The 22,231-nt window shown below is 37.7% G+C and overlaps 2 protein-coding genes across 5 annotated transcripts in view; one reads left to right on the top strand and one right to left on the bottom strand.

The window, feature by feature from the left end:
- LOC100891013 (zinc finger protein 271) overlaps window positions 1-22,231 on the top strand; it is a 106,387-nt gene that overhangs the window by 39,954 nt on the left and 44,202 nt on the right. The window contains exons 1-4 of one of the 4 annotated variants that reach the window (XM_030979871.1): window positions 12,887-13,212; window positions 17,271-17,372; window positions 19,762-19,866; window positions 20,944-21,033. In XM_030979871.1, the coding sequence (XP_030835731.1) occupies window positions 13,128-13,212; window positions 17,271-17,372; window positions 19,762-19,866; window positions 20,944-21,033 (382 nt within the window). In that variant the 5' untranslated portion in view covers window positions 12,887-13,127. Of the gene's footprint in view, window positions 1-12,886; window positions 13,213-15,183; window positions 15,460-15,499; window positions 15,746-17,270; window positions 17,373-19,761; window positions 19,867-20,943; window positions 21,034-22,231 lie in introns of those variants that run through there. The other 3 variants (XM_030979872.1, XM_030979873.1, XM_030979874.1) reach the window with 3 other exon arrangements.
- Window positions 2,915-5,459, bottom strand: LOC115921765. The gene is made up of 2 exons (XM_030979877.1): window positions 4,724-5,459; window positions 2,915-4,246 (listed from the first exon to the last, which is right to left on the bottom strand). Exons 1-2 carry the CDS (start codon window positions 4,878-4,880, stop codon window positions 2,934-2,936), a joined length of 1,470 nt encoding a protein of 489 aa, XP_030835737.1. The 5' UTR covers window positions 4,881-5,459; the 3' UTR covers window positions 2,915-2,933.

Here is a 22,231-nt window from a genome sequence, read left to right on the forward strand (position 1 = left end):
TCACCGCACCCTCCTCCTCAAAGGACCATGCCCTCTTCTGTGTCTTCTTCGATGTTCGTCGTGTTTCATCTGATTTTCTTTTGGCCCCTGTGAAGATATACAAATCAGTTGAAACAATCACTAGTATGAAGAGTGTTTCAACCACTGCACAAATTTATATTCTAACAAGATAAAGGTAAGATTTGATTAAAGTCCCTATGAAAATATCTCCGGGGAAAAGGTGGTTACATCAAACTTCAGTCGATCATATTCATTATCAGTAAATCATTCTACATTTATTAATGAAATTTAGCCAGGCAATACCCAAATCGACGCATAGTCTTGTCTTGTGCATTATTTACACAAGAAGCTATAATTGAATCTTTTGATCTCCAATTTTGAAAAGACTGCATGCAACCGAATTACCTTTAAAGAAAAAAATACAATGTTAGATCTCATATGAAATTCTTTGCAACTATTGGCTTCAAATCAGATAGCAAAACAGCAAAGTTATAACGTTTTATCAGTGATTACCTTTTGATATTCTACCTGGACCCATAGCTCTCCTATCGTCTACCACATCTTCCCCTTGGTCGTCGGATGGTCCATCTTCATCTTCTGAAGGATTAGAAGACAATTCTTCAATTTCTGGAACACACACAGACAAAAAGGAAGAATTACACAAGAAAGTAAATTTATCTTTGTATCTTTAACACATATCCTTTAACAACATGATCAAGGTTTCTGTTTTGCTTTTATCGGGAAACAAATAGTAGTTTATATACATTTTTTCCTTCTTCAGCTCAATTATCGGTCTATGCGAAGAATCATATGAAATTACACTGAAACTGAAATATCAATTCAAGAATTGTCTCGATCCAATCTATGTCTTCTACTTTTGGATAGAACTTGATGTCTGAGTACAGTGTGTCCCAGAAAAAGAGGTAAAAACGGATTTAATTGCAGGAATTTTCCGTCATAATACATGATTTTCTTGATAAGATATGCATAAATGTAGTCCAGTAAAACGACATTTAGCTGTGCTGATTTAGCAGCTGACAATGGACCTAATGTCCGAGTCAAATCACACGAACATATTATGTCCACTTTCTTTCCAAAAACAGAAATCACTATAGCACCGTATCTAGCATCGACTCATTAGGACGAAATCAAGAATCTTTTCATGTTACTTCTTCTCTAGCATACTTCATTATTTTTTTTTTACGAATGAGGCGTCATATAAAAGAGGACAATTATGAATTTACATGTGATGTTTTTCTTTTTCCAAAATAGTCAAGTTTACTAACCTAAAAAAAAAAAAAAAAAATCAAAGTTGCAATTTATGCGTGCCAATGAATTTTTGGTACCACCCTTTTTTATCGTTTTAATTCAATCATGCGTGCAAAATAAATAATAATACGTTATGCATCAAATAAAATACATGTATATCTCATCATATCATTCTTTATTTATTATGACAGAAAATTTCTGCCATGAAATCCGGTTTCCCTTTTTTCTGGGACACGCTGTATGTTACTCAGGAAATACTTCTTAATATTTAAAGGGAAAGTCCACCCTGAAATTAAGTTAGTTTTAATAGGAGTAGAAAAATGAGAGAAACAAGTCAGTGAAAGTTTGAGCAAATTCCGATTAAAAATAAGGAAGTTAGGATTTTTGAAGTTGTGATCAATCAAACACAAATTGGCAACTTTATGACGTATCATGCGAGCTCAACTTCCATTTGCTCAGTACTAAAAAAATCTAAAAGTTTCATTTTCCCTCAAGAAAAATTTCAACCATACATGCACCCTAAATATAATAATTGCAAATATGTTTCTATACTCCCCCTGCAAGGAACAAATATATATTCCGTCATCAATAACGAAGAAAACATGATTTTATGGAATATTATGCACAAAGCAAATGAAGGAGAGCTCGTATAATAAGTCACAGAGTTGCCAATTTGTATTTGATTGATCACAACTTCAATAATTCATAACTTTCTTATTTTCATTCAGAATTTGCTCAAACTTTCACTCACCTGATTTTGTTATTATTCTGCCTCTATCGAAACAAAATTATTTTTGGGGTGGACTTTCCCTTTAAGGCAACGTTATCACTACCTTCATCTTGGTCAACTTCAACATCTTTTAGCCGCTTTCCTCTGAGTGACTCTGCTGGTTTATCTCCTTCAAGAGCAAGAAGCATCTTGGAAAGCTTGGCTACCTGGATGGTGGGATCGGGCAGCCGATAGAACTCACGATGAACCCTGATATCGTGTCCAAGATATTTGGAAAGGATGTCTAGATTATTCTCCTGTAGATTCATAATTTGTGTGATTGTTGCAATATGCTTACGCAGTTGTGTTGATCTTAGAAGCTCTGGCTTCTGGGCTCCACAGCGTCTGGATATTTCCCTTAAGGCATCACACCCCCTGAAATGAGATTCTGTCCCGGGTACAGCAAACAGGTAAGGGTTGCTATCTGGAATCCCCACTCTTGATGCAACGATTGTGTCGACAGATTTCTTCATAAGGTCTGTCATCATCAACGGAACTGTCTGACCACGCTTTCCCACAAGCTCCACTCTCCACATTTTGCAGATCAGTCTCTTTTCCCAGTTCTTGAGCGACATATCCTCCATCACATGCGATGATCCTTTTCGAACTTTTGCATAATCTGTCATCTTCATCTTCGAGACCTCTCCCTGTCGTCGTCTGTTGAAGAGAGTTAGATGTGTGAGAGACAGCTTGCTTAGTTGGGTAAGGAGCTCTTCATTAATCCCTTGCTTTTCGATGTTATGCAGACACTCTTCGCTCTTTTCCTTGATGAAGTTGGAAAGTATAACCACATCTGATGTTAAGGGAATTAACTTCGGGGCATTCCTCTTCCCCTGGTAAAGGGATCGATGAGCATGCGTTGCTACATCAATTCCCCACCTAGCCTCGTACAGGGTCAAGAAGTCTCTTGCTTTTTCTCTAAATCATTGCTTTCTGTCATGAGCGCTTTGCTTACAAGGATAAGTGCCATCTTTTTTAAGCTATGTCCGACTTTAATGCTGTAAGACGGCTTCTTGTACAGTTGCGTCTCTTCGTCGAACTCGCAGAGTTTCCTTGCTGCCTTGATGGTGTCCTGAAAAGAAGCTGGAGCAATCAATGATGACGCTTCTGCATCCTTATTACCGGACATACTTCTGAATTCGAGGAGAAGTCTTGCAACTGCTCTGATTTCACAGCGAATGACGTTGTCGTTTTCCCTGCTATGTCCCAGTTTGAAACACAACTGTTCTCCGAGTGCAGTTATTGTGTCATCATTTCGGATACAAAGTGACACCACATCAGATCTCAAACCTGCCAGCACCCTTGCATATCGACTGGTGACAGTGGTCGGCAGTGGTCGGAGCAATCTCCCAGCTCGAACGTTCACTCCTCGAATGTATCCAGATTTCCCCTTCTCTTTACACAGATGCTTCCACATTTCGTTTTTGTTGTACCACCCTAAGCAGTTTGGGCATGGTTGGTAGTCATCGGGTCTTGCTTCGTAATTTGGCCGATATATAGGGACGATCATTCCTTCTCCACTTCTGCATACTTTGCAGTTATGTTGGTGATTCCCCATATTCCTTATCTTAGACATCAGCTTGTTTCTTTCTTGGGATGATGCAGCACCAAGGTACTCGGCAACAAGTCTTTCACTTTGATGCTGCTTCAAGTGAACTCTCAGCTTTGATTGTTTTACTTGACAAAAGAGGCAGAAATCAATTTTATCGTAACATCTCTTACCACCAATATTTTGCGTTGTCATAACAGTGATTTTACCCTTATTTTGACCATGACTTGATGAACTTGTTCCTTCAGTGCAGTTTGTTTTAGATTCAGTTATTCGGTGATGGTCAACTGCTGCTTGAAGTTGATTTTCTGCATATTCTTTCCGAGTGATTGATATCTCCTGTGGAAGAGGAATTACTTCTTCGGAACTAATATCGTCATCACAGTCTGACTCTGACTGTGATTCTGGTACGTACTCGCTACCACTGGATATGCTGATTTCATCATCACTTATTTCTTTCATTTCGAAGCTTGGTGTCGGATGATCAGATTGACAAGGGGGGTGTTTTTTGGGATCATCTACATCCGCTTGATCTGAAGGTTGTCGCTCTTTTGACTCAGATGCAGGTGGCAGCGCATTACTCGCAGACTCAGAAGGGCTCTCAGACTCTGTGAACTTTTCCAACTCATCACTGGTGGGTTTTTCTACGCAGGGACGAACTGTTAAAGCAATAAAAATCATGATGATTTTAGTAGGGAGTTTGGGTTTTTAATTTTTTTATTTAGTAGGTACTCAACATGCCTGTAACTGGGGAGGGGTTGCAGGTGTGGATGCTGCAGAGTACTAATGGTAGTTGAGACTTGGGTTTTATAAGTTATATTATGCAATAATAATTTTTGACTCCCAATTGTGGTATAAACTAATTAAATAATTTGTTTCCCTAAGCTTTTTAAAATAGTCAGCCCTAAAACTAGCATAATTATTTTGATTGATCGTCAATTAGTTAATGAAGCAAATCATCGCATAAGACGCTTTTCTTTTGCAAACTGGCATGACAGGTGATTGTACCATATTATCATAAATAATATTCATCTCCATATTTTAGATCTCAAATTTATGAACCTGGGCCTTTTATATGTTCAGACCAGCTATTCAAAGGTAACTTATGAAGTCAATATATTGTATCAAACACTTACTCAAATTCATACGAATACAGTGGTCTATTCCATCTTCAAATCTGACTCTGATGCATCCATCAGATAAACTCTCTTGAATGATTGCTGCATACCACCTGCAGTCCTTCCAGCGAGCGTTGACTACATCTCCAGGTTTTAATGACTGTGACCAAGACATGTAAAAATGATAACATGTTTCTTTATTTTTTATCACGAATTCAAAATGTTATGAAAATTTGATATCTGAATACAATCATCATGAAAAGAAGAAGAAAAAAATTGGCTAGATGTACTTTCACTTCATGTGACTAAACATACTTTTAAAGATTAGCAAGTGTTTGGGGGAAAACTAGGGTTTTGGAAAGTGAACAAACTTAATTTAGTATTGATTGCAAAGTATTTTCTAAGCATTGGTGAAACTTTCAAGTTATTAACCCTTGTTATCTTTGAGTATGGTTTAAATACAAGTATGATTCGTCCCTCCCCTTTTTCTAGGATATTTTGTCCACATGGATAAAACCTCCACTACTTCGTTTCAGTTATAAAGCAGGTAGTTACATTAAAGTTCAGAAAATGTTCTAATTCATGCTTAGTTATATGAAATACATATAACCATTGTCGACAGTGGCTAAATGAAAAATTCACTTGAAAAAATAAAATAGCAATATTGAGCAGTGCTACGCCTGACCATTACCATGTTACGTGTAACTGTCAACAATTAAGAAATTGTAATTGTAATGGGTTTTCTTTGTTTAATAGTAGAGATTGATACATTAAAGCCCAAGTCCACTCCAAAAATAACTTACTTTCAATATAACCATAAAAATCAGACAAACCAATCAAAAAAGTTTGAGCAAAATCGGATAACTAATAAGAAAGTTATGAACTTTTAATGACATGAAAAACTTTGAAAATCACTACACAAATTGGCAACTCACTCATGAGTCTGTGACGTATGGTCCTCACTATCCACTAATTATTTTCTTTATTATTGATAATATAAATTTCCTATTTTCACTCTAAGAATCTTATTTCTTCACACCAGCATCAAAGTTGGATTGTTAGCAATATGATTTTTGTGTGGATGCACAAATAAAGAGTAATTTTTGTCCAGTTAAATCATGAAAAATTGAATTTTGATAAACTATTTATATAAAAATCAATAATTATGAAATACAATATTCAGAAAATAGTATCGATTCTTCAAAATTCATAAAAGTTTTTGTGAAATGTCATGCAAGCAATATGGTACACATCATATAACCTGGGCAAAGGCATGGGGAAATCAAGTTTTGGGGGATAAAAAGGGAAATTAATGGGATTTAATTATATAAAGCAATTGATAAGTTGTGAGGACATGACGTCACAAACTGATAACCATCTTGGCAATTTGTGTTGTGATTCTCATTGTTCCATAGTTTTACATACTATTTCAAAGATTCATAACTTTCTTATTAGTTATCCGATTTTGCTCAAACTTTTTTTGATTGGTTTGTCTGATTTTTCTGCTTTTATTGAAAGTAAGTTATTTTTGGAGTAGACTTGCATTATGGCTCAAGGCATGGGCACACAGAATTTTTTTTTATGTTAGGCACCGGGGTTAAATGCAATAAATTATTGAAAATGTATTGCATTTTCTGTTGTTTTTTTAATTTATGGAAACTGCCCCCTACCCTAGCCCCCGCTGCGTACAGTCATGGTTCAGTGACAAAGCAATAGCCTCGTAACTGTGAGGCCCCAGGATCAAAACCGTGTCGATGTGCTATATTAGTGCCCTTTTGTGTGGCATTAATCCTCATTACTGTCATTTATGACTTAAGGGCATAGGTCCCCTAGTTGATAAGCATAGTAGGATACACATGCTTTAGCAGTCACGCAAAAAACACATTGGCAAATTATTTTTCAATAAAATCTGAGAATGTATACTGTTATCTAGATCTATTATTTTTATATTATTTTTAAAATAATTCCATAAATTGGAATAAGAAAAAAATATTCCAACTTTATGAGCGACAGTGTAGAACCAAATTAGACGCATTTTCAAGCACTTCCTGGAGTAATATGACGTAAGATTGCTTTCTCCTACCCCTTCAAAGAGTAGGGGTCTTTTGCAATTCGGAGAACCACATTTGGCGCATTAATGTCCACCGGCCCTTCATGGAAAAAAAGAGGCCTTCTGATTGGAAGTTAGAGAAAAGTGATCTGTCACGTCATGAGACGTTGAATAAATTATCCTTTGATGCCGCACAATGCACAAAGACGGTGGTCCGGTACTTCACCAGTAGTACTTGCAAAAATTATCTTGAGTGTATAAACTGTGTCGTCATCAGGGGCGTCGCTAGATCTTTTTCAGTGGGGGAGGTGGGGGGGGGGGGGAGGGTTTAGAGGCCGCCGATTACTGACAAAACGAGCCACCAATATTATTACCGACAAATATAAAAATGCCAATGTCCAAATGTCTACAAATTTAACCCTATAAACCCGGAGCCAGGAACTAAGTTATTTTTCAGTTTTTCTCCCTCCCGGCGAAGCGCGGAAGCTTTGACACTTCATTAAATTATTAGAAAAAGAAGACGATCCGTTGTACTGTTCTTGACTCTTAAAGCTTGTTTCGCCCCTCCCGCGCAAAGCGGGGAAGCTAAGACGTTTCATTTAATTATTAGAGAAAGAAGACGATTCATTGTACCGGTCCCGACTCTTATTCCTTGTCTGAATTCAGTTCCCCCCTTCCCGCGCTAAGCGCGGAAGCTTTGACGTTTCAATACATTATTACTCTTAATCCTTGTCTGAATTCATTTTCGCTCATCCCGCGTGAAGCGCTGAAGCTTTCATGTGTCATTAAATTATTAGAGAAAGAAGACGATTCGTTGTATCGTGTTCTTATCTAAATTAAGTTTGCCCCCCTCCCGCGCAAGGCGCGGAAGCCTTGACACTTCATTAAACTATTAGAGAAAGAAGACGATCCGTTGTACCGTTCTCGATTCTTAATTCTTGTTTCGCCCCTCCCGCGCGAAGCGCGGAAACTATGACGTTTCATTTAATTATTATAGAAATATTACGATTCATTATACCGGTCTCGACTCTTAATCTTAAACTCTTAAGTCTGAATTCAGTCTCCCTCCCTCGCCCGCGCGAAATGTGGAAGCTTTGACGTTTCAATAAATTATTACTATTAGTCCTTGTCTGAATTCATTTTTGCCCATCCCGCGCGAAACACGCGGAAGCTTTCAAGTTTCATTAAATTATTAGAGAAAGAAGACGAATCGTTTTATTGTGTCTTTGTCTGAATTCAGTCCACCCCCCCTCCCACGCGAAGCGCGGAAGCTATTTCGTTTCATTTAATTATTACTCTTAATCCTATGTCTGAAATCAGTTTCGCGTTTCATTAAATTCATAGAGAAAGAAGACGATTCATTTTAGCCTACTGTTGAACTGTTCTCGACTCTTAATCCTTGTCTGAATTCCGCCCCCCCCCCTTCGCGCAAAGCGCGGAAGCTTTGACATTTCAATAAATTATTACTATTAGTCCTTATCTGAATTCATTTTCGCCCTTCCCGCGCGAAACGCGCGGAAGCTTTCAAGTTTCATTAAATTATTAGAGAAAGAAGACGAATCGTTTTATTGTGTCTTTGTCTGAATTCAGTTCCCCCCCCCCTCCCAGGCGAAGCGCGGAAGCTTTTTCGTTTCATTTAATTATTACTCTTAATCCTATGTCTGAAATCATTTTCGCGTTTCATTTATTATTAGAGAAAGATTAAGACGATTCGTTGTACCGTTCTCGACTCTTAATCCTAGTCTGAAATTAGTTGCCCCTCCCGCTAAGCGCGGAAGCTTTGCCGTTTCATTTAATTAGTAGAGAAAGAAGACGATTCGTTGTACCGTTCTCTACTCTTAATCTTGTCTGAATTCAATTTCCCCCATTGGGCCCCTTAACGGTATATGTGCAGTGTTACATGATGTAAGTATGGAACGCTCGTTCGCAAATCTGTCCATTCTCAGCCCGAGTGGTGGGTAGCATGTTATCTCCCGGCAGTGCTTTGCACAGTAGCTTCTGGAAAGGAATTAGTGTTACTGTTCGTGGCCACTATAAGGCCCTTAGTGACTATAAAAAAACATATGCTCTTCCTGGCTATTTGGGAATAGGTCAGTTTGCAAGAAATAATGGAGAAATTAGCATTTTGTTGAAAATCATGTGATATCACGAACATTTATACATTACTTGTGAAAATAAGTCGTTCAATTTTATTTGGGGGGGGGGGGCTGGCGCCCCCCCCAAGCCCCCCCCCCCCACCAGTACGCCAGTGGTTGTATGACCCAGTCCTCTCTTTTCTCATACTCTTCTTCCTTCTCCCTCATCTTTTTCTTCTTTTCTCTTCTGTAGTTTTTTTATTTTATATTTTTGAGCACATATAACGGGCGGTCGCGCCCTGCCCCTCCCATGTAGTGCCGCCCTGGTTTTGTTCAATGAACCTTAAGTTGCAGAGTATTTCCCCGTAAAATTGGGGATATCAAAATATTGTGTGAAGATTTTACGGTGGAAACGGGGATATATTATGTGCGAGAACTTTACCGTGTAATCGGGGATATTAAACATGTGTGAAAACTTTACCGTGTAATCGGGGATATTAAACATGTGTGAGAACTTTACCAAGTAATCGGGGATATCAAACATGTGCGAGAACTTTACCACGTAATCAGGGATATCAAAGATGTGCGAGGACTTTACCGTGTAATCGGGGATATCAAACATATGTGCGAGAACTTTACCACGTAATCGGGGATATCAAACATGTGCGAGAACTTTACCACGTAATCGGGGATATCAAACATGTGCGAGAACTTTACCACGTAATCGGGGATATCAAACATGTGCGAGAACTTTACCACGTAATCGGAGATATCAAACATGTGCGAGAACTTTACCACGTAATCGGGGATATCAAATATGTGTGTAATTTTTTTAGCAAAGGTACCCTTACACAAAAGTGTTAAGGCAATGCGTATCAGAAATAGAAATGGGGGACTTTTTCCAAAAGACCAGAACAAGAGATGGCAGTATTATTTAATTATTTTTAAGCGTTTCTAAAAGCATTTCAAACGATTTGGAAATCGGGATATCCCCGATTTACCAAATATCCCCGATTGGAAGGTGTGTTACGCACGATTGTCCCCGATTTACACCCATTACAAGAGCACACACACATCCAGAGGGGAAATCACAGTTCCCATATGATTGTATTTCTTGGTTTTTATTTTGGAGGGAGGCTTATTAGCCATGAAAAACAAATACAGGGGAAAAGCCTCAGTAATGTGTCCATTGTAATAAGGCCTTTAAAAAAAAGGTGATGTAATTGCCCTTAAGTTGCCAAAACATGGGTTGGTCAGTCAGAAATCTTTTTTTTTTCCAACTCCCTCTTTGGGCTGATATTTCTCAGTTTTGAATGCTTAAATACATTATTTTCTAAAGAAAGGTAATAAAAAAAAAACTTTTCTAGAAAGCCGACCATAGATTTCAAGATTTTGGGGACGGTCGCAAAGGGCAATTAATACATCTTTTGTTTTTGGTCTTGGTCTGGGCCCTGTCTTGCAAAGAGTTTTATAATAATAATAATATTTAATTTTTGTATAGCGCTTAATACAAATGTCTCTAAGCACTTTACAAATACACTATTAGTTGCGATTGATCATGAGATTGCGTGAGACTCCCTCCAAATGCGGGAGGGTTGACAGCCCTGGATAATCCAACCAGGTACCCTTACCTCACCTTATCCTTACCTGGGTCGAGTGTACGTGGCAAATGTAGATTAATGTCTTGCCCAAGGACATTAGTGCCACATACGGCAGGACTTGAATCGAATGACAATGATAACGACAATGACAATGTATTATATCTTGAATTTAAGAAGAAGTGACAAATTATATTTCCTTAAGAATATATGTACATGCATGTACAATGATTGAGAAATGTGTTTGAAATCAGCAAAAAAAAAGTAGACACTCTTTATTGTTCAAAATGTTTATATATACTAGCTATCAATACAAAATATGATAAAATATGTATCAATTGAATAGATGCAAGTTGATTTATGTTTGTAGCCATGTGTAATGTACTACGTGTACATATTGTTTGTGTTGCATATTCTATGCAGATGTCTTTCTAAGAATCTGATTTGTATGTCAAGAATTGTTTTATATATGTTTTTATTGAAGAATCAAGACTATCATGTTCATCATCAAACTCATGCCTGTAGATTGTATTTATTCATGTACCCAGTGTTTGTTTATTCATACAATAAATTACAGCCTTTTCCGATTCTGTACATCTTGGAATCTCTCTTCTAGCTGTCTTTATTTGTCAAACCTTTGTTTTTTTGTAGTCTTGTTATGTCACTATACAACTGCAGGTACTCATCTCATCTGTCTTCTTGAAGGGGAAGGCCACCCTAAACAAGGCTCAACACTAACGGGTACCCGAGACACACAGGCACTTCAAATCTAAATCCAGATTCCCCACCACAAGTAATATGATTTCAGGATAGGTCAGTGGAGATCCCTGAATTAGAGCAGAAGCTAGATGGAATTTCGCCTGTGCGCTGACGATTTTACAAACCAAAACAGTAGCAATTTTTAAAATTCAAGTTTGATTGTAATTGATTAACAGGTTCTCAGAATATTGTGGTTACATAAGCTATTTTTCATATACATATATGACCCTTTGATCTTTGACCTCATATGACGCTAAAATCTAATCTGTTCATTGGATGTGCAAGATAGAAATATGTCCTGAGTTTGATAGTAATCCATCCGTCAGTTCTAATGATAATGTGATCATGAGCTATTTTTGCATACCGGTACATAATAAGCCCTGTGATCTTTGACCTCGTGACCCCAAAACCTATAATTATCTAACGGTATATACATTCAGCATGTTTGAAATAAGTGCATTCAATTTCGTCAGCACTAAAGTATCTTTATTTGAAGTCTCTTAATTCTTTGGATTCATATGGATCAAATTAAAGAACAAAGACACTTAAATTCCAATAAAGATTTTTTACGCGATTGGTATTAAGCTTATTATACAGGCTTACAAAAAAGAGGTTAATATATTATGTAAAGAAAAATTCGGGGGGGGGGGGGGGCTGGTAAAAGGGGAGAAATATTGGAGAGAGAGAGAGAGAGAGAATGGTAAGAAGGTTACAATGGAGACAGAGAGGGGGCACGTGCGAGAGAGAAAATGATAGAGAAAGGCTGGGAGAGGGAGAGACGGACGGAGCGAGAGAGAGGGAGAGAGAGAGAGAAAAGATGTGAGGGTGACATGGGAGAGAGGAATAGAGAAAGAGAGAGGAACAACTGGTAACATACATCGTCCAAAAGCACAATTTCATTGAAAATTCTTTTCATTCAATTACGTGCATTTCCGCAGTAAATTGCAGAAATTACCTCCAAATCACTAGTTTTGTGTTCTAAACTTTATAAAAGTAAATCTCTTCCAAAGTAAATTTCCAATTATTTAGAATATGTATACATTATAACATGCATTCAATTAAATTATGTAATAGTTATTAAAGGACAAGTCCACTCCAACAATAACTTAATTTCATTAGAAGAAAAAATTCAGACAAACCAATCAAAAAAGTTTGAGCAAAATCGGGTTTTTAGCTGGGCCCAGCCGATGTTCGACGTGCGATTTTCACCAACAAAAACCCACATGGGGCCCACATGGGGCCCATATGTGTGGGTTCTGGGTGGGAAGGCCCATCTGGTATACATCTGGTTTTTTTATGGGCCACGTGGGTTTTAGTAAGCCCATACAAAACCCAGATGGGCCCCAGATATTTTGCTATCTGGGTAGCTATAGTTTGAAAAACAAATATTTCAAAAAATATTTAAAAATCGATGAAACAAATTTAGAAGTTTACATATCAAAATATGAGATGTATGAAGGACTGCACACCAACAGGAATACACTTGTAGTTCGATGTCATGGGCCCTTTAATGAAGAACATCATATCTAGCTAGATTAGGTGTATAGTTGGGATCTTTTTTCCTCTATTTTTTTACCTGCATTTCATAATAACAGACATAGACAAACACACACACAAAAAACACACACACACACACGCACACACACACACGCACACGCACGCACACAAATAGTACACACCAGAGCAACCATGTTCAAAATTATAATCCCTAACAAATGAGTGGAAAAATATATTTCCCTGGTAAAAAGTGGTAAATACCGGTAAAAACCGGTAAATACCTGTTATTTCTTGGCGTCCGGGAAATAAGCCTCCAAAACGGGAAATTTGCCAACCCTGTTATAATAATAACAACATTAAACTGGTGATAGAAAAGTATAATGTGGTTTTTTCCTTTATTATAGAATTTCTTACGTCTGTGAAGTAGACTATTCGCGCCTTACATGAACCAGGCCGAGGACGTCTTTCTTCGTGAATTTCAGAACGTATTTCCTTTAAAAAATAAACAAGAATGCCTAGAGAAAGCAGGTAAGTGCAAATAAAACGTACTTTATTCAGCCTCAATGGCATTAAGTAGAATCATTATCAGTAATTTTATCATTATCCACTCCTGGAAAGGTCCATATCATGGAGCTACAACCACATCCAACTTCTTTGGATTTGGTAACTCGAGATCCAGAGAGCTCCGACTCCGATGCCGATGCGATGGCGTCGGAGCTGAGCTGCCATGGCCTAGAGTTATGGATTTGGTACTCCAGCAATAGAGAGTCGATGCTAATGCGTATTGAAGTAAAACTGGGTGGTTAATGATATAGAATAAATGGTAATGATGATGGCGGAGTTGAACCCCAAATTTTGGATGCGTACGATACCCCGCCATAACACTCCCCGTCCAGCCCTCGGCTCACATTGAGCCAGCGCCGGCGCCAGCGGCCTGTTGATAATTGGTTGAGCACGTAGTCTACGCCATTGTTTTTGCTCTTCGGTGGGCCTGGGCCATTGTCTTCGGTGGGTCATATTTAAACTTCCATTTCTAAACGCACTTGGTACCACGAAGCGTGATTCTTGCAGCCTCAAATTTAGAGCGATAAAATAATAAAATCACCTAGATCTAGACTCTAGGGGCCGTTTCTCGAAACCAACTCCATGACAGTCATATCTTTGTCGGCGACCTACGGAGATGTCATGAAGCGGATAAACCGTTTCACAAAGCCATGACAGACATGATATCGATATATCGCGATACTAGCAGCTCAAGAACATAGTCTTTGTCACGATCCATTTGATTTATCAAGAATAACCCAAAACAAGTTTTGGGGTTATAATTGTTCAAAAAGAAATATATACATATAAATTCTCCTAAAATAAATAATAAATAGTGTCATTATCATATTTACATCATCAAACGATTTGCATATTTCTGTAAAGATTCTTAAATTGAAGAAAAACTGGTGAGTGTTTTTTTTCGACTGTCGAATCAAAAGTTAGTTGAAGGATACCGTAAATTGTGATAGTTTATCAATACATACTTTTTTTTATTGTGACGAGGAATTTTAGGCAAAATGTCTTTTCTCAGCCAGTTTTTATTCTAGAGTCTCATAAATACTCGTTATATAATTGATTTGATATTGAAAATATAATTTGGAAGAAGTAATTAGAGAGGAAATAATAATGCACATACGCCCCAAAGGTATGACGGTATCCTAAGAAAAGACTATGGATCGACTATGGAAAACGGTGTGTAACATTCTTACCTCTCTTATTTATATGTTATAGTTTAATGATTTGTGATTTAATGTTTATATTCAGCTTTTTAAAGTTTCTGTATAATTTGTATTCTCACTTTTGTACGTTTGCATTTCGCATCCCAGAGAATTACGTACCGAACTCGTCTATATTTTTCTCAAAATGATAGTGAAACTAATCGTCCATTTCGGGGCCCATGGAATGGCAACAAACTGACTCGTGATGGCGCTTTACAGCAATTAAAAAGATATGACAGGTTCGGAGCAGTGACAACTCGCTTGTCGCGGAAGTTGTCGCTCATCTTGGCAAAGATGGCTTCGTGAAACACTTAGCTGACAAGTTGCGTGACAGTGGCGAGATGTCGTTGATCTTGTAGTTATGACGGTTTCGAGAAACGGCCCCCTAGATTCTAGATCTAGGTCTAGATCTAGGCTACCGTCAACTGAAACGATATCCATTCATTTCTAAAGCATATTTATTTAGTTAAATTGAGATAGTTTGTGAATTGCATATTTTTAGTTCTTTTTTTCAAAATATCAGTGTGAAATTTAATTTTGAAAATCCTGAAACTTGAATATTCAAACCCAGGTTTTGGCGCGACGGTCGGGGACAGGGCGGGAAACCGTTTTTACTCAGGCCTACAATGCAGTCTACGTGCATTGGGCGATCATGCAAAATTGGTCAACCTTTATTGCTCGTGATCCTGAAGGTGGTACTCAATAAATGAGGTGGCATATGAAAGAGCAGTTTTCTCCATATTTCCAAAGGGGCGTAATCTCAGAATCTGGTCAAGACAGCGATTTCAATTTTGTTTCCATCGTAGCTCCGATATTTGCCACTTTTGAGAAATGACGCCCCACGCGATAAGTATTCCCAGATGTGCTTATTTTTTGCTAGTCCCAAGGGAACACACTGTTACAGTTTGAAAATACCTTTTCCCCAACTTTTTGGATCAGCTAAGTAGGGAGGCGTAACTCCGCTCAGCCCAAACCCATGGTGGCAGCGTGTAAAATCTGCACATGCATACCGGTATGTATTTTATGCTCGGTAGCTCAGTGGCGCAAAACGATCTTTGTGCGTATTGTGTATTCGGGGAACGGACCCACATACGGATAGCACAATGAAGGTAACAGAGGTGGAGCTTGCGATCGCGCTCAGTCAGCGTTGCAGCTTACCAACATGCATACAAGAACGCTTGATATCACGTAATGCAGCTGTTTAGCAAAACAATATAACTCTGCGTGTACGTCTTTTTCATCGACTCTAACAAAAATTGGATGAATATTGACTAGATTTTTTTGGGATAGAAACATCGGTGAGTCTTGAAATTTGAAATGTATTATTCTGAGTAAATGTTTTTTTCTCGATTCTCCTACCATCAGGGCTCGACTTTATCGGGAGCCCGGTGGCCATTGGCTCCCTGAAACCCCTGCGGGCTCCCTGAAAAAGTGCTCGAGGAGCCCGGCTGGCTCCCTAAGTTTTTCTAGTATCAGCCACGAAAAATGCTGTTTCTTACAAGCACTTTAATCCATGTTTTAATCCATCTAAAAACCCAAATTCCGCAGTCAAAATCATGAAATATGCGCTAGGCATTCCAAGGCACACTTGGCTCAACTCCAGCGCGAATAATGAGTTGCAAAAGAAAACACATCGAGATCAGTGCAGGAATGCCATGCATGATAACGTTCTATCTCCGCACTCGTAACGAGTGCGCAATACATGCTGCATTGTATGTCGGTGCACTCAGAGAATGTACACACTAAGACAAACGCACGTGGTCGCTGCGTTGCCAGAGCTGAGTGTATGTTTACGTTGACTCGTGTTTGTGATACATGTGCGTTTGTGATCGTGAGTGCTTATTCTTCAGCGTGCGTACCTGGATGGACTTGATTATTGTTTGAACATAATTTTACGAACTACAAACTTCAAAGGCGTGTGTAAAAAGGGGTTGATTGTTGTTTTGTGAACATTATGTACGAATTAGGGAGATTCGTGGCTAATCGTTAAAACGGCGTGTATAAACGGTCAAAGGGACTGAAAAGAATAAAATATGGAATAAAAAAGTTTGACTTGACTGTCGTTGGACTAACTTAACGGCAATCAATAAATGAATTTATTATTTCTTTCATATGTTTTCGCAAGGTTTGTGTACTACTATAAACTGTTGTGTGTTTTTTTCTTACAGTTTATGTATTTCACAAAATGTTTTTATTGTAAACTGAAAGTAATTTAGCCTTCCATGGGTTGGCTGTCATATAGTAATACGTCATTTGATTAATAAAATTAAAAAAAAGTATTTGACTATTTCAATCACGTTTCGTCTGCTATTACGACTGAGCTTTTATTTGCAAGATTTCATTCATGAAAATAGTGAGTCACGTCGACACTTTCAACATAGTGCCTGTGTTGTTTGGTAAAGATTGCATGAGAAATATAATCAATGGAATGTTCGCGCAGTCATTGAGCGGAAATGACCATTATTATGACCACAAAAAAAACGTGATAAACTTGGGCTCCCTGAAACCCCTGCGGGCTCCCTGAAAAAGTGCTTGAGGAGCCCGGCTGGCTCCCTAAAAAAAAAGTAAAGGTCAGGCCCTGACCATAATGGTGAAAAACAATCCAAAGGGGAAAACTGAGAAATCATTCAGACTATGGCATGTGTGAAATAAGCCACTGCTCATTCACTCCGTACATAGGGATTTATTTCATGTGATGCCTTTAGGGGATTCCACCTCCCCAAAGACTTTACACGCAAGTGTGTTTGTACACTTTCGATGACGATGATTATTTCATGAGAAGGCAAAACATATCATCAAGTATTGTCCAATATTGTACCACAGATAACATGGCGATGAAGCAAGGAATCGATTGTTGGACGTCTCTCTCAAGTACAGATGGAGAAGGAGAAGGAACTCTTCAGACATCACATGGACATGATGAAGGTATGGAGTGTTTCAATGTGTTCTGCTGTACCGTAAATCTCTGTGTACATGTATAAGAGGCACTTTTTTCCCGCCAGAAAAGAGTGTGCTTATACACAGGTACAGGATATTTTGAGTCCCCAAGATGCTACTCTGTAGTGCTTTTCGAAAATCTCTGTGTCTCAACATGAATTTTATGATGCGAATAAAGAATACCATCTACTATTTGAAGTTAAACCACGTTCCTAATTTGAAGGGAAGAGAGCCTTTTTTTTCTTTTTTTCTTTTTTTCCCAGGCTCGATAAATTTATGCCCCTTCACATGGCACTCTGCCGGCCAAAGCTTACCCGTGTCTTCAGCTCACCCGTATCTTGCAGCTCACTCACACGGGGGTTATCGACTCACCGCTCGAAATCTACCGAGTCCAAATTTCTGTTTGGACTCGGAGAAAGATTTCTCAGTAATCTTAAAACGACATTGTTACTAGTATATGTGGCAAGTTCACAAGCACTTCAACTGCACCTCGTAATAAATCACATTCTTTCCCTGCATGAGTTTATACCTTACCGACCGCTGAAATAAGACGCGCTGATCTGGCTCGCTGCCTTCAGTGTCGGGTAAAAAGCAAAAGCAAAAGATTTTGGTTTTGTTTTGGGGGTCTTTGTCCTAAAAATAGGGTGCGTCCTATACACAGGTGCATCGTATACACACAGATTGACGGTATTTGGTAGTGTTTCTGATGAGCAATGACAATATAAGTTAAGTATATATGCTCCCTCTCATCTGTCTCAAAATATTTGCTCTTTGAGTGTGATTTCTTTTGTTTACATGTATGTCTGTGTTGCTGTGAGACTGAAATTTGCTTCCATTCAGTAAGTATAACGTTGCACATAAATTTACATAGATGTGAAGAGTAGACTATTGCAAGTCTGAAAAAATTAAAAAACCTTAAAATTGAGATAACATAGTAAAGAAAGCTCTGTCTCAAAAGAAGAGAAAAATAATAACGATGCACATAATATACAGATAATTTTCATCTCTGCGCTGATTAAAAACAAATATTAAACCTATATTGAATACACTTGGTGTTTAATACCGTAGGCATACATGTAAGCAATTGAAATTTAAAGGGAGATTGCTAGCTGTGTCCATGTGCAGAAGATTCATGATTCGCTGCCACGAGACTAGGTGGAAATAACATTGATGGGTGAACAAGTCTTGCATACAGCAAACCTTAGTCCCATCAATAAATACCCCCTAGAAGTTCAGAGAATCTTCGGGTGTGGAAAATGTAAGATAATTGCTAGCTTATGAGGATTTGTGGAATAAGCGGAGCATTTCATATAGCATGTTGGTCATAAAACTGAAGGCTAATCCTGTTGATTGACAATTAACACTTAATATTGGTTAACATCCAAATGGTGTCAAATTCCCCAGTGAGAGCCCACTACAATGCATCTTTAACTCATACAACCTTCATTCTCTCACCTTACACATCAAGTTATGAAGAACAAAAAATAAGTAAGATTTATTCAAAATAAGTAAGATTTATTCAAAACAAGTCAATCTACTGGCTGAGAATCAAGAATGTTCACTTTAGTGTTGTAACTTCACGGATATCTCCAATTCCGTTTAAACGCCAGTCAAAACTGGACGTTTTTTGGTTAAACGATTTATATTTAAAAAATAAATACAGTAAATAGATAAAAATTTAAAAAAAATTAAATCAAAAAAAAAAAAGTAAAAAAAAGTTTTTTTAACCCACACGGCACACGGGAAGGACTTTCATTTAACTGCAAGGTGCAGTTGAAGGCGCTGATTTGTGCTTGTGGACTTGTCACAGATAAAAGTAACAATGTCGTCTTTAGAAGTATGTGTAAGATCATTGATGTAAATTAAAAACAAAGGACCTAGGATAGAACCTTGTGATACGCCTTGTTTAATAGAAGAAACATTGAAGCAATTATTATTATAAACTACATATTGAGATCAATTAGAAAGATTACTTTCAAATCAAGATGACAGACAAATTAGAGTGTTGTTCTAGTTTCCGAGTGGTGAGTCAACACACCAATTACTGAGCTGGAAGACATTGCCAGACATAGTGCCAGGTAGAGGGGCATAAATCAAAACTTTTTTTTAAAATTAAAAAAGGGAAAACGAAACATCCAATTGAAAACGGATAGAGCCGTGAACGGTCAGATACCGGACGGTTAAACGTTTGACTACAGCACTAGTTCATTTGCACCAATGCAATCTCTAAAAAGATGCATACGGTAATACATGAATATAAAAAAATAACAATTTGCATATTCTTGAATAACATGTATCTACTTCACTCTGTATTAGAGAAATGATAAATCTATAGTGATCAAGAATTGTAATGATATTTATTTTTTACATGAAACAGGAAGCATCTGCATCAAGGAGGAAGGAGAAGTTGAGAAGGAGACGTGTCTTTCCATTCCAGGTTCAGATGGATTGAGATATGAGGGTCAGCTTGTAACTGAAGACGGTATGCTATAGGTTCTTAAACGAAAATCATACATTGATAGATGAGGGTCAGCTTGTAATCCATGATGGTATGCTATAGGTTCTTGAAGGAAAATCAAACGTTGATAGCAAATCAACAACATTGAGAGCAAATCAACAACATTGAGAAAAAGCAACAAAATGAGTGGTTTGCTATAAGATAGAACAAAGTCATACAAAAATAAGAAAGTTATGAGTCTTTAAAATATGATGTCACTAAGTCTATGCAAATCTAAAAAATCAGTGATTTGGTTACTGGATTGTGAAGCTGTCCCAAATAACTCCCCCGTTTGTCATTCACAAAAATACCATAAATTTCAGTTTTTCTCTGAAATATATTGTGTATAATTTATTATTAAAGGTTCTCTAAAAAGAAAAGACACTCCTGGGTCATAGATTTTGAAAAATTGATGTTTTACCGGTAGTCATTTTGTGTGTTGAAACAAACGGGAAAGATTTCAAGCAGTTCGTCATAGTGCCATTACAGATTCAGCCAATTTGAAGAGCCCAAACTTTCAACCGTCTGCTTCTAAGATATTTCTGCTTTCTTTTAGAATAGTTTACTATCAGGGTTGAAAATCTCATAAAAGGAAAATCAAACCTTAAATTGATTGAGCCATCCAGAAAATATGAAATATTGTTGTAAATAGGGAGGATGCATCTTTGGGGCACACTCCTGCTTGCAAAGTCCAATCAAAACCTGAAAATATTCATATTATAGATCTAAATGCAAACGGTTTTCAATATCTGTAATTCCAATCATAAATATCTTGATAATCAGACAGGCGATCGGCTTGTAAAAGTCATGGAGTTCCTGACTGACCTAAAGGTTTATAATTATCATTGCAGCATGAGCTAAATCCAGGATTTTGTTTCAGAATCTGAGACAAAGTTACTGGATCCCAGTTCTTTTCCCTCTGTTTCATTCTTGTGAGTTATTGGCATACTATTTTGTATTTGGTTATAACATTCATTCTTCTCTTTGTAGCCAACAATAGGTAACCAGATCAAATTTTACTTCTCAGCTAATATGAAAATATCTTTACTTTGTTCATAACAGGTCTGGTCTTCACCATCAAACAAGAAGTTGACACTGACATGTTTGAATCTCTCTCAAGTACAGAAGGACAAGACCCATCGAATGAACAAGGTATCATGCAGCTATGAAGAGAATTCTATTGTACAATGGCACTCAGGGTGGTCAACAACAAACAAAAAATAAAACAAAATGTAAAATTGTAACATGAAATTAGTAGTATGTACTGATGCATGCAATGCATGATGTCCAATGTGGCTGGGCTCTTAAGGTTAGCTTGAGGGCTATAGGGTTTATAGATGCACTCTGCAGACCTCCCAACCTTTCTGCCTTTGGCGGAAAATTTCTGCTTTATTTTTCTTTTTCTGATTTTCCGCTTTTGTCTTTTATTTTCTGCAAAAAACAAATATCATATATTGATGAAGAAATAAGTGTCTATACATGTCTTCAACTAAGAGGGCAGTTATGCGGAAGTGAAAATTGCGATCTTCACAATGCTTTACAATGTACAGTGCATGTATTAAATGCACGACGTGTGATCGCAGTCATCGCGATAGTACGGAGCTTCGGTGAATCGCGACGTCTTTTTCCTGATAAAAGGCAGTCATCAATCCTGACGATGATCTAAAACAGACAATAAAAACACTTATAAGTAATTGATAAATTTGTATTTTTGATACTTACATGTAGATACATTTGTTGTCACTGTGAGTGGTCTGATTTTGCCATAACTGAATTTTGCGATGTATTATCTTTCGAGCGCAGTTACTTCCAGCGGCGACTGGAGTGAAGCCACACTTACTCAGCGGGGCCGGGCCTTCGCGATCGCGTGCGTGGCATTTTAAGTTTTTAGATGAATTGTACGAGTTCTACCACCTCAAACCATATACTGATCTTTGATTTTGAGATAATTAATTAATTAATTTAATTGTATTAGAATCTATGCAGTGTTTTCTAAAATCTGAAAGGTTTTTAAAAAATTTTCAGGACTGTGTTTTTTTTTAATTTTAAAAATCCAATATGAAACTTCATGTAAAAATCCCATAATCACATGTAAATGTGTCCAACATCAAGATGTGTGTTGGGTAGCTGCATATGATACATATTTCTTGATAAGTCAGACATGGCGCGACGTGCCACAAATTTTGCTGAGCCTCGCAAAAATTTTGAAAATCAAATGTTGGGAGGTCTGACTCTGTGCAATGTGATCCTCTTTTGTAGCATTTCTAACAAATTTTGTACCTCATATTATTGAATGATTTTGGGTGGAAATGAACATTAGTCTGTCACTGAATTTGTGAAAGCCCCTTGG

This window comes from Strongylocentrotus purpuratus, unplaced genomic scaffold (assembly GCF_000002235.5).
Source record: "Strongylocentrotus purpuratus isolate Spur 01 unplaced genomic scaffold, Spur_5.0 spur5_scaffold_10, whole genome shotgun sequence".
In the NCBI taxonomy this organism is placed as follows: Eukaryota; Metazoa; Echinodermata; class Echinoidea; order Camarodonta; family Strongylocentrotidae; genus Strongylocentrotus; species Strongylocentrotus purpuratus.

Coding starts and splice junctions, on each gene's coding strand:
- LOC115921765 (XM_030979877.1), bottom strand. CDS start 4,880: ATGTCTTGGTCACAGTCATTAAAACCTGGAGATGTAGTCAACGCTCGC. Junction 4,247..4,723: donor CTGTATTCGTATGAATTTGA/GTAAGTGTTTGA, acceptor TTGCTTTAACAG/TTCGTCCCTGCGTAGAAAAA.